Below are 12774 nucleotides of genomic sequence, written 5' to 3'. Positions count from 1 at the left end.
GTTTGTTCAAAGCCCTCTTATGGTTTTGAGTTGTACCATGAGTTTATTTGAGATTTCTGCTTTGTTTATTGATTTTAACACAAATAATTCCTCCTTCCTCTCCCCCCGCCCCACCCCCAAAGGAATGGTAAGGAGAGATGTTAAATATGCTGTGAACTTTAAGAGAACATTCTCAGGCATGATCATGGAGTGCAGAATACTTCACTTCCCATGCCGAAGCTTTATCAGTTAAAATTGCTTATTACTCAAGCAATTACTATTCACCTTAAAAAAAAATTACCCAGGTCATTTCTTCAAGCCTTTTCCTAATGCCAGTCTCTGTTCAACTGTTCCAAACATGTGAGATTCGGATTTGGGTTGTTAGTTTTAACAACACTAAAGGAATATTTTGGAAACTGTTTTTCCTCCCCCCAGGGCTCTCTCTCCAGCCTGATGCTTGATAGCCTTGAAAGTCAAGGGCATCTAGCTCTAGGAATAGGAGAGGCGATCGCACCTCTCTCTCTCTAGCTGCGGCTTCGTAAATTGAAAAGTCAATTTCACTAATCTACAGAAAATCCAGCACAGTTTTACCTTTAATCCGCTGTGATGTGCTACAAAAAAAGCCAGAGCCAGCACCACCCGCGTCAGCCAGAACAAGAAAAGCTTGGAAAATTCAGCCTCTCCGGGGCTAGATGCTAGGTTCCTCATCTTGGTCTTTCTGCGACCAATCGCACGCTGTCATTCCCCCACCCCCATCATATTGTTTCATACTCACCATATCATAAACATTCAGAATCACCGGTTCATTTGCCATTGTTGATTGCGGCGGACACTGGATTTAAACCCCCAAATCCCTGCCAGATGTGGCGCTGCCCCCAGGGTACGCTTTTACCCTCAGCTACATAGGATGGGAAATGTCTTTCTATGGTCGCCGAAGAAAGAAGCTTGGCTGGGGTGGGGTAGTGGGGGACACGCTTTTCCTGGATGCCAAAGTTGGGGGGGTGTTTTTTCACCCCCCACCAGCAGAGTCAATCCTGGGTTTCTTTCTAACGCTGCAGCTCATCGGGGTTGCTGCATTGGTACAATACACTACCCAGGCACCCTCCAGCCTTGTAACTGCCAAACCAAACGACAGCCAGAGCAGGCTCTTTGCACAGATATCAGCCCCCCGTCTCCAGAAAATATGCAAGGGGGGGGGCGGTTGAATTAGTGAAAGAGGGGAAGACTCCCAAGCAAAGTAGGCATTCAAATGGAGCAGCCGAATAGGTAGGAGCACAGCCGGCGGAGGAAGGTCAGCTCCCCATCGCTGTGCTGGCGCGGGTAGAATCAGGTCCAGATCGCTGCCCTCATCCTCCCGGGGTCACCGCTCCCACCGGGGCCGGGCTTGGCTTGACACGACACACCCGCGAGGCGGTGCTGCTGTCCCCGCGTCTAGATGGGAGCTGTCCGGGTGCTGAAGTTTCTCTCCGGGTTTCTTCTCGGGCCGCGGGCGGGGAACCCTGCGGAGCCGAAAGGGCATCGGAAGCCGCAACAGGGAGCTGCGGCGGGACTCCGGCTCCGGCCTGGCTGTCGGGTGGGGAGAGGGACGCGCCGCAGGCCAGACCAGCCACTGGGCTTTCAGCGAGCCCTGGAGTTACTCTGCCATCGCATCCGTAGGAGTTTGTCCCGGCCCGGCGTGCAGGGAGCTGCCCGAGTGCTGAAGGGCGGGCTGGAGCGCGCCCAGCGCGGGAAACCTTTGCTCTTCCCGCCACTCGGAGCGTGGGGTGAGCTGCGAACCCTACTTCGGGATCCGCTTGTCCCGCAGCAGCCAGTCTCCGGGGACTGGGAGCTGATGGAGCCCGCGCCGCTCTCTGCGGGGCCGCTGCATCCCCGCCCGGGGATGGGGGCGGGGGGGTACGAATTGGGGAGCGGGCTGAGCGAGCAGTGTCGCTGCTGACAGCGGCGAGCTCGGGAGTTGCCTCCTCCCCGGCGCTAGTTAGGAGGGCGCCGGGCACTGGCAGCTCCGCAATTTCTTGCAACCGACTCGCAAACAGCGTTCAAATCCGAGCAAACGGGAACATCCATTGCGGTCAATCCCCCCCTGCTCCTCCTTTCGCTTTAAGGGAATCGCGGGGTCTGGGCTAGGGGGATGGGCGGCAGGGGGCTTCCTAGAGGCATCCGTTTTTCCGGGGGAGCCGCGAGCTGACCTTAATGCTGAGGCAGCGCAGATCTTGCCTGTAGTACCCAAAAAGGGGAGCTGGGATGACCTCATCGGAGTTGGAGGCGTCGCTCAGGCTCTCTGCCAGCTTGCAGCCAACCAGATCTGAATGAAAAGTGCAGGGAGCCTGTTACATCAGCAAAGCCCAGCATTCCCCGGCCCTCCACAGGCAACAGCTGAATGCTTTCCTCCGCCGCATGGGAAACACTCAATAGACGAGAAGGTCTCTTGAGGGTGACAATAACCCCAGTGCTGATGGCTTGGGAGTCAAAGTACTGCACCTGCCTGCCTAGATGGTTCATTATGCCATTAATTAGTAACCCGGTGTGTGTTAGGGGAAGGGGGGGGGGTGAAAAAATAATTTGCCTTTACAATCTTTTAACCATCCTTCATTGTTCTCTTTCGAGGTGAACCTTTCACAAATTCTGTGTTAAACGGGGTTCAGTAGAGGTGCCTAATGTTTAACACCTTTTTCAGCCTGTAGTTTAAAGGGGAAGTGTTGTATTTTCAGTGTGTGTATATAAGGACTGCTGAGCTAATCAATTTCACACAAGTGCCCCAGTGCTTGCAAGGAAATCAACAACATTCCAGCTGGCCAAGGGAGGACAAAACACTTCAGATAGTTTGAAGTACTGGCCTGTTCATTTCTAGCAACACCAGCAGCCTTGTTTTTAAAGGCCCCACCGTTTTCCCTCTGGGTAGAATAATTTACATTGAAGCTAGTATTTTTGGTGGTGTTTTCTGCTCCTGTTATTGCTGCAGTATGGACTTTTTAAAATATAATCAGCTTTACTATATCACAAGAACTCAGAGTGCAGCCTAAAAGGCAGAGTCCTAAAATACCTGTTGCCACCCTCTGGCAGTGACTGTAGGGGTGAGGCCAGAGTTGATCAGCTGTAAACTCTCAGCCAACAAGCAATTTCTAGTCATCCCTCTAGAAAGATATAAGTACAAACAAATAGAATTGTGTGCCTTTAGGGACAAATCCTGGCCCTGCCTCTCTACCCTTCAGAGAGTCTCCTAGCAGAAGACCCCATGCATCTCTGCTGTGCAAGAAAGGGCAGGGGAGATGGAGGGCACATACACAGGAAGCTTTTATGGATTAAAGGGTATCAGAGCAAGGCAGGCCCAGGGTCAGATGACCTGCTGCTCTGGGGAAGTCTTCCCTCCATTCAGAAAGATCAGAGTCCAGATTGATTTCAATGGGAGTCTAGGCACTTTTGAAAAATCCCAATATGCATTTATCTGTATCCTTAGGCACCCAAACACCTTTAAATACTGGTCCCAGAGGCATACTGCATCCTCTGGATTGCAGTAGCAGCTGCTCCATGTGGAGAAGTGGGGAAGATTCCTTCCCCCATTCATATCTTCCTTGAGTTCAGATTCTTGGTTTGAGAGCTGGGAAATGGATTTGCCCTTTAACTTATTGTATGCTATTTAAAAAATAAAGGTAAAGATTCTATACTGCTAGTTATTAAGCATCCTAAGCTCCTAATGGATGCATTTACTCAACCTCACAAGGGATAGGGCCCAAAAAAGCAGCCATCACACTCCTGCTAAACTGGCAACAAGTCCTTGGGATCACACGACAGGAGTGTTCCAGTGTAACAGGACACCTGCTACTCAAGCACCCCTCCATGGGCTGCAGGCACCCTACTTTAGGATGCCTCTCCTTCAGGGCTTTTTAATAAACTCCACACAAAGATCAGTGCTAAACATGTGTCTTAGCCCTCCACCCATATCAAACAAACTTAACCCCTGGCAGGGGTTGCAAGATTCCACTAAGAAGGTCCCAAAAAACAAAACAGTTCTTAAAAACACCTTGTTCTCAGCCCTTTTCTGGGCTACCTTTGAGTATTTCCCCTTCTTCTAGTATCAAACACTCAGCACCAGACTGGCTCACCTGGAATACCATTCCCCTACAGACCCTACCCCAAAGCCTTCCACAGGAGCCAGCCTTTCTGCTTGCTCACTATCTTTCTTTTCCCAGAGCAAGTTCCCTGAGTCCTTTTTTAAGGCCCATGTGCCTATTAAAGTATCAGCTGATCCCTCTTAGCCCCCCACCCCCCTCAGGTTGGGAAGGAGCTAATTAATTATGGCACAGGAGGGGCTGGTCTCATTTCCTCTTAAACGGGCTCATCACTGTGTAACATATCTTATCTACACACCATACTATGTTACTTGATAAAATAATCTGATGCACAATATCTGCTGCTCAGACGCACCCTGAATCAAAGTCCATTGAAGTCAATGAAAAGACTTTGGAGCAGGCCATATTACAAAGATGGATTCTTAGATATACTAAAATAGATTTAAAGTAAATTGATCATGGCTTGCAATCTTTTATTCACTTTTATCCTAAAGACATTTCTAAAGATAACAATCATTTAGATTAAAAAAAAATCTTGTAATAAATTAAATTAAGCCAATGGTTCTACGTATTTTTAAAGTAGATTAAGGGTCAGAAAAAACAGGGTTGGGGGAAATCAGATTTAAAGCTAAAAGTCCATCCTTAACCTCACGTGGTTGTCTTTAGTGAACAAATATAATTGAAAGGTTATTTGCTATTTAGAGACTTTTGTAGTACTGAGATACAACGAATGTTAATCTCAGAACTGAATTTCCTTGCATTTGTAAGTTGAGATCAGTTCCGTAAAATGACTTCAAACAGTTATTGTTTAATTTCCTTGTGTTTTTGTCAGTTGTACTAGAACATCTTACTAACAAACAGAAGGTGTTTGCAACTTTAATCGGAATCAATGTGGGCTAATTTCAGCCTTGATTTAAATTAGAACATAAGAATGGGCATACTGGGTCAGATCAATCGTCCATTTAGCCCAGTACCCTGTCTTACGACAGTGGTCAGTGCCAGATGCTTCAAGAGGGACTGAACAGAACAGGGCAATTTATCAAGTGACCCACATCCCCTGGCACCCAGTTCCAGCTTCTGGCAGGCAGAGGCTTAGGGACACCCAGAGCATGGGTTGCATCCCTGACCATCTTGGCTAACAGCCATTAATGGACTTATCCTCCAGGAACTTATCTAATTCTTTTTTGAATCCAGTTATACTTTTGACCTTTAAAACATCCCCTGGCAATGAGTTCTACAAATTGACTGTGCACTGTGAAGAAGTGCTCCCTTAGGTTTGTTTTAAACCTGCTGCCTATTAATTTCATTGGGTGACTTCTGGTTCTTGTGTTATGTGAAGGAATAAATAACACTTCCTCATTCACTTTCTCCACACCATTCATGATTTTTTAGACCTCTATCATATTCCCCCCGTAGTCATCCCTTTTTCAAACTGAACAGTCCCAGTCTTACTAATCTCTTCTCATATGGAAGCTGTTCCATACCCCTACTCATAGTGGTTGCCCTTCTCTGTACTTTTTCTAATTCTAATATAGCTTTTTTAAGATGGGGGTGACCAGAACTGCACACAGTGTTCAAGGTGTGGGTGTACCATGGATATATATAGTGACATGATCTTTTCCCTCTTATTATCCATCCCTTTTCTAATGGTTCCTAACATTGTTAGCGTTTTGATGGCTGCTGCACATTGAGCAAATAATATATATGGAGATATACCTCTCTCATAGAGCTGGAAGGGACCTTGAAAGGTCATCAAGTCCAGCCCCCTGCCTTCACTAGCAGGACCAAGTACTGATTTTTGCCCCAGATCCCTAAGTGGCCCCCTTAAGGATTGAACTTGCAACCCTGGGTTTAGCAGGTCAATGCTCAAACCACTTCAGAGAACTATCCCCATTGACACCAAGAGCTCTTTCTTGAGTGCTAATAGCTCATTTAGATCCCATCATTTTGTATGTATGGTTGAGATCATGTTTTCCAATGTACACTACTTCACATTTATCGACACTGAATTTCACCTGCCATTTTGTTGCCCAGTCACCAAGTTTTGTGAGATCCCTTTGTAACTCTTCACAGTCAGTTTTGGACTTAACTCTCTTGAATAATTTTTTACCATCTGCAAACTTTGCCACCTCACTTTCTCCCCCTTTTTCTAGATCATTTATGAATATGCTGAATAGGACTGGGCCCAGTACAGACCCCAGGGGGATACCTCTCACCACTGTAAAAGATGACCCTTTGTTTCCTATCTTTTAACCAGTTATTGATCCACAAGAGGACCTTCCCTCTTATCCCATGTCTGCCTACTTTGCTTAAGAGCCTTTGGTGAGTGACCTTGTCAAATGCTTTCTGAATATCCAAGTACACTACATCCACTGGATCACCCTTGTTCCCATGTTTGCTGACCCCCTCAAAGAATTCAAATAGATTGGTGAGGCATGATTTCCCTTTACAAAAGCAATGTTGGCTCTTTCCCAACTAATTATGTTCATCTATGTGTCTGATAATTCTGTTCTTTACTATAGTTTCATCCAATTTGTCTGGTACCGAAGTTAGGCTTACTGGCCTGTAAATTGCCAGGATTGCTTCTGAAGCCTTTTTTTTTTTTTTTAAATTCAGTGTTGCATTAGCTATCCACCAGTCATCTGGTACAGATGCTGATTTAAGCAATAGGTTACATACCACAGTTAGTAGTTCTGTAATTTCATATTTGAGTTCCTTCAGAACTCTTGAGTGAATATCATCTGGTCCTGGTGATGCATTACTGTTTAATTTCTCAATTTGTTACAAAACCTCCTCTATTGACACCTCAGTCTGGGACGGTTCCTCAGAGTTGTCACCTAAAAAGAATGGCTCGAGTGTGGGAATCTCCCTCACATCCTCTACAGTGATTTTATTTAGCTTCTCCACTATGTCCTTGTCTTTCTTGAGTAGTCCTTTAGCACCTGGAGCATCCAGTATCCCCACTGCTTGTTTGGCTGGTTTCTTGCCTCTGAGGTACTTACAAATAATTTACTGTGTAGTTCCCCTTTTTGAAGTTAAATGCTACTGGGGTGGGTTTCTTTGGTATTTTCCCCTTCGCAAGGAAGATAAATTTAATTTCATTATTGTTGTTATTACCAAGCAGTTCAGCTATATTCACCTGTTGGACCAGATCCTATGTACCACTTAGAACTAAATCAAGAATTGCCTCTCCACTTGTGGGTTCCAGGACTAGCTGCTCCAAGAAGCAGTCATTAATGGATGCAAGTCCGTTGGCTTCAGGTTGAATTCAAATTAACACTGAAATCAATGGAATTGTGCTCACTAAAACCAGAGTCTGATTTTGGCCCATTGAATGCACTAAGATTTAGATGAATTGTGTGTGAAGAGGTAGTAAAACTCGTGGTTAGGACCTTTAGGACTGGGGCGCAAGAGATCTGGGTTTGTGCCTGGTTGACCTCTAGTGTGACCTTAAGCAAATAATTTATACCAGAATTTTCAAACACGTGCCTAAAGTTAGATACCTAAATTCATAGTTAGGCACCTAAGCAAATAAAGACTACCTGAGTTTCAGAGTTGCTGAGCAGCCAGAGTTCCCATATTACATGAAGGGTATGTCTACACTGCAATAGAAGACCCATGGTTGGGTCCAGGTCAGGTGACTCGGGCTCGTGGGGCTTGGGCTGTGGGGCTATAAAATTGCAGTGTGTACTCTTGCGGGGAATTCTCCGTCAAAACATTAAATTCTGTACACAATATTTTAAAATTCTGCATATTTTATTGGTCAAAATAACACAATATAATCACACGATTTTCAATTATTTAAGTAGTTTATTTCAAAATGCCTGTAAGCAAGTATGTCTGTAACAATACAGACAACAAAAAAGATTCAGGACATTTTTTTTGACAAATAAATTCCTTACTAGGCATATTAATACAGAACTAATAATTCATTTAAACTACAATACAGAAACATATTTCTTGCACCCCTCAGAAGAAGTGCAAAGGCTTGGGGGCATCAGGGGTAATGGAGGAGCTGAGGGAGAGGGGTAATTGCTGGGAAGGAGCCTGGGAGTGAACCTGGAGGTTGTTGGGTGTGGGAGAGTTATGGAATAGTTTTTTGGGGGGTAGGGATTGTTAGGGAGTTGGGGAGCCTTCCCCATGCAGACCCTGGCCTCTCCCATTCAGTCAGGCACATCTGCTCCTGTCACCATTTGCCCCTGCACCCACACTCAGCCATCCCTGTGTGTCCCTGCACCCACACTCAGCCACCTCTCCTCTCCCCGTCATCATGTGTCTCTGCACCCCCACTTCCATTCAGCCTCTGGCTCAATACTGTCACCCCACTGGCTCCTATGCTCCTGCCCTAGTCTGTCCCCCCACTAGCCCTTCTGAATCCCAGTCTAGGTGACTTCCCAGCAGTCCCAGGTGCTCTGCTCTATCCATCCTCCCACCTCATATCCTGTGCCAGGGCACCGTAAGAAGGGGGCAGTGGCTGCCTTCCTCTCCTTGGCTGGCTGCCCTCTGTTCTGGTGCCACAGCAGCCCCCGGTAGGCGAAGGTGTAATTGCAGTGCCTCCCTGTCACAATCTATTTTCTGCAGGGGAAAAAATCTGTGGGAAACATGAATTCTGCATGTGTGCAGTAGCACAGAATTCTCCCAGTAGTAAGTGTAGACTTTCAGGCTTGGGCTGGAGCCTGGGCTCTAGACACCAGGAGAGGGGAGGGTCCCAGAGCCCAGGCTCCACCCCGAGCCCAAATGTCTACACTGAAATTTTATAGCCCTGCAGCCCGAGTCAAGTGAGCCCGGCAGTTCAGCTGTGCCACGGCTCTATTATTGCAGTGTAGATATACCCCAACAGGAAAATTGTGTTTAAACTTTATTCAGCCAAGTTTGCCAATTATGACTTTAGACTCTGTGGTTCAATTTCTGTATCTTGAAGCTGAAATAGTATTTATAAACTGCTATAGCACTACCCATTCATGAATATCAAAGAAGTCCAAGGTGTTATTAAACAATATTTAATGTCAACGTCTAACAAATTCTTTAAAAAAACCAAGAATCAGACATTGAACTTCAGTAATTACTGGTACCTATTAATCTGATTTATAGTGTAGATGAGAGAAGAGGAACAACAATATTTCTCTCACTTGAAGTCTTCCTCAGGTTCCTTCCAGTTGGCACTGCAGTGCACTAGCACACAAGTTTTTATATTTCATTTGGAACTAAAGGGACAACATAACATTGTGGGAGACTTTATGCATAGATCAGAGAAGATAATCATGTCTCAATTACCAGTAGCAAAAGGTGCCTTGAAAAATTTTCTACATCTGTTCCACCAACCCACCATTAATGTGTCTTATAACCATGTCAGGTGCACTTCTCAGTTGTCCATTACTATTTTTGACAACTTTCATTTGGGATTCCACACAATACTCTTGCCTACATACAGCTGTCATTATTATCCCATTCTACGTACATTAACCAGGATTCTATTTTTTTAAAAGCAGCATGAAATAGAGTTAAACACTGGAGGCAACATTTCATCAGATTCCTGAGGAAGGTTGCAGTGTTTGTGAAGGAGCAAACTGTTGTGTTTCACTTATTCCATCTTCAATAGTAAACCACCTCATAGATCAGTACTTGAGCTCTGTAGACTGGCCCTTGGAGTGTTACAGGCTTCACTGTGATTATTTAAGAGATGTTTATATTCACCTCCCATTGTGCAACCATATACCTGTTACGGAGCTAGTTGATCTCTGACCTGAATCTTGAGTATGGGGTTTCTGACCAATATTGGGAGGGTGAATGGGAGTGGGATATCCAGCCAAGGACTGGGATGGTTTGTCTAGACCATTGTGAAAGGCAATATGTAAAATGTTGTGGCCTTTGGTCTGTACCAAAAAGGTCCCCAGCCTTTTATTATTGGATGGTTTCACAGTTTATGGATCAATTTGCAGGGTTTTATCCAGGATACATTTTGTGGCTTAAAGTTAAATGAAGGACAGTGGTTGGGGATAAGAGGGCAGAATTAATGTTTGTGTTGAAACCAGTGCTTAATTTGTGCCAGGGCTTTGCAGGGCTGAGCCCAGCACCTCATAGCCCAGGCTGCCTCAGTTATCAATGTAAAAAAATTGCTTGAGCCCCAGCACCTCTTTCATTACAAATTAAGCACTGGTTGAAACCTGCACTGAGTAGTTCCAGACTTGTATGTTTCAGTTTTGGTTTTTAATTCCAGCTACAGGTTCCTGATTGTCAAGCATTTGGAGGTTTGGGCTTTTATCTTTTCGTTTGTAACACAAGATTGTAATAAGGTTGCTGTAAATCAATAGCTATATATCTCCCAATGAAAGGGGGTCTCAATGATATTTTTAAATCTGGAAATAGACATATAAATGCTGAACCTTTGTATTAACACCCACTCCTGAACACCAAAATTACATACTTCTTGATATTATTAATATGAATTCACAGCACAGACTGTAATGGTTTCAAAGGAGCTATCACAATTCATGGAAAGAGCGATTGCATGGTAACAATAATTCACACTATGTATCACAGAGGCTGAGCAGATATATATTTTAGTATTTCTAGAGGGTCTTTCACCACTTGCTTCTTTGGATAAGCACCCAGAGGCCCCAGACAAGATCAGGTCCTCATTGCAAAGGGCCCTGCACAAATACACAGGAAGAGACAGTTCCTGCTAGTAAAAGCTAGTAGTCTAAATATACAAGACAAACAAAGGCTGGGAGAAAGGAAGTATTATTACGGTTTTTCAAATGTGGAACTGAGGGGTTAAGTGATCTGCTCAAGGTCATACAGAAAGCCTGTGACACAGTCAGCAAATGAACAGAGATCTCTTCAGTCCTAGCCCACTGCCAGAACCACAAAAACATCCTTTCCTCTCTTCAGAGACTTTCTGTTTGAAGCTTCTCAGATTGACACTGTCCCTTTGAACTCTGCAGATTTACCAGTCTCCCAGCTGCTTAGCTAGCATCTGCTCTATTTGACTCTCTGTATGTTTCCCACTTTCTTCTCCTGAGCATAGAATCAGGCCAAGCTAAACTTTCCTTTGTTAGCAAATTCCTCCTTCTCCTCCTTCCCTATAATCTTTAAAGACCAGCGTTTTCTCCAGAAGACAGGACACTTAATTTATCAACATCATAGTGATACGGAAACAAAATCATACACTATTGCTACTGTCTAGTAGCTTCTAGAAAAAATAGAAGTCTTGAGTCAAGAAATATAAGGATGTGTGTTCAGGTATTATGCTGTACTAATAGAATTTCATTATTCCAAATACTACATCTAAAGTCTCTTTTGCAGTCTCTGCATAAAACATGAGTGCAGATGATAACATTTTAGTGGTATTAAATGCTGTTTTGTATTCTCATGACCATTCCTAATTTTCATTCTTTACGTATGAGAAAGAGGTTTTACCAGCACAGGCAAGCATAAAATTATTTTTTCTTTAGCATTTTGCAAGGAAATCCTGCAGTCCAGTAAGACTGGTAGATAGCAGGCTAGCTCCATTTTTTCTCCTTCACTGTATAAGTTTCTTGACAATCACGTTGGTGTCCAAATGTTAGTTTTTTCAGGATAATACAATTTACTTCATTTTTCTTAACAGGGCACTATCAGCAGCACCCTGATCACCTGACATTGCTGCAGCCTGAAGAAGTCTGCAGGCCCAGCTGGAGGCAATTAACCTTTCCCTTGGGGGATTATGAGCAGCTGGGTGGTAATCACTAGACTAACCAGGTAATTGGGAGAATATAAGTGGAAGGAACAGGCAGCAAAGAAGATAGTCTGAAGGAAGCTCAGAGGGTGAGTTTGGGCTAAGGAGTACAGGCTGCAGGGAAGCCCCCTGCCCTAAATCTGAATTATACTGGTTTTTTTGGTGAAAAACTGATCTTTATTTTCCAGAAATATACAAACTTACTCTCATTTCTCAATCTTCTTCTACTCCTCTGAGGTACAGGATGTTGTTACATCTTATTAAAACTTCACCAAGGTGTCTTGACAATGCACCATCTATGTATTCTTCTGTGTTTGCAAGCTTCATGTTCACGTAGCCGTCGACAGACACCAGGTAGCCCTTGTACTCCATCCCCTACTTCAGCTTCACCATCACCGGCTTCCCTGTCAGCCCATTCAGGAAGGGCTTGTTACTTTGTAAGAAAAGAATACGCATCTTGGTGAAAGATAACAAGCTGGTGTGTGTTTGTGACCATACAGCCACATGAACTGGCCAGGCAGTGAAGTACACTGGGTAATGACAGAGAAGCTATGTGACACCATCCCATAGCCTAGTCTGAGTGATTATTATCCAATTTACGCAATTGCCTTTCCATGGATTTCTCCAAAGCTATTATATCATTCAGATAACATGAGAAATCTTTGAGCTGCTGCAGTTTCCGGTCAATAATGTATTGAAAAAACCCTGTTGGTGCACTAGCCACTCACAAAGAAACTGTAGAAAAGCCTTTCAATGTACTAAAGCAGAGGAAGGCAACCTATGGCATGTGTGCCAAAGGCGGCACTCGAGCTGATTTTCAGTGGCACTCACAGTGCCCGGGTCCTGGCCACCGGTCCAGGGGGCTCTGCATTTTAATTTAATTTTAAATGAAGCATCTTAAACATTTTAAAAACCTTATTTACTTTACACACAACAATAGTTCAGTTATATATTATAGACTTTTAGAAAGAGACCTTCTAAAATCATTAAAATGTATTACTGGCACACGAA

General features: G+C 44.4%; 1 protein-coding gene across 1 annotated transcript in view; it reads right to left on the bottom strand.

The window, feature by feature from the left end:
• Window positions 1-12135, bottom strand: part of LOC135877757 (deubiquitinase DESI2-like) — a 103106-nt gene extending 90971 nt beyond the window's left edge. The window contains 3 exon segments of the mRNA XM_065403308.1: window positions 1353-1478; window positions 2166-2281; window positions 12036-12135. Of these exon segments, the coding sequence (XP_065259380.1) occupies window positions 1353-1478; window positions 2166-2281; window positions 12036-12135 (342 nt within the window).
• Window positions 12136-12774: the final 639 nt, after the last annotated feature.

Source organism: Emys orbicularis, chromosome 4 (genome assembly GCF_028017835.1).
Source record: "Emys orbicularis isolate rEmyOrb1 chromosome 4, rEmyOrb1.hap1, whole genome shotgun sequence".
In the NCBI taxonomy this organism is placed as follows: Eukaryota; Metazoa; Chordata; order Testudines; family Emydidae; genus Emys; species Emys orbicularis.
The sequence above is the reverse complement of the archived record's forward strand: the minus strand, read 5'-3'. Positions and strand labels throughout refer to the sequence as shown.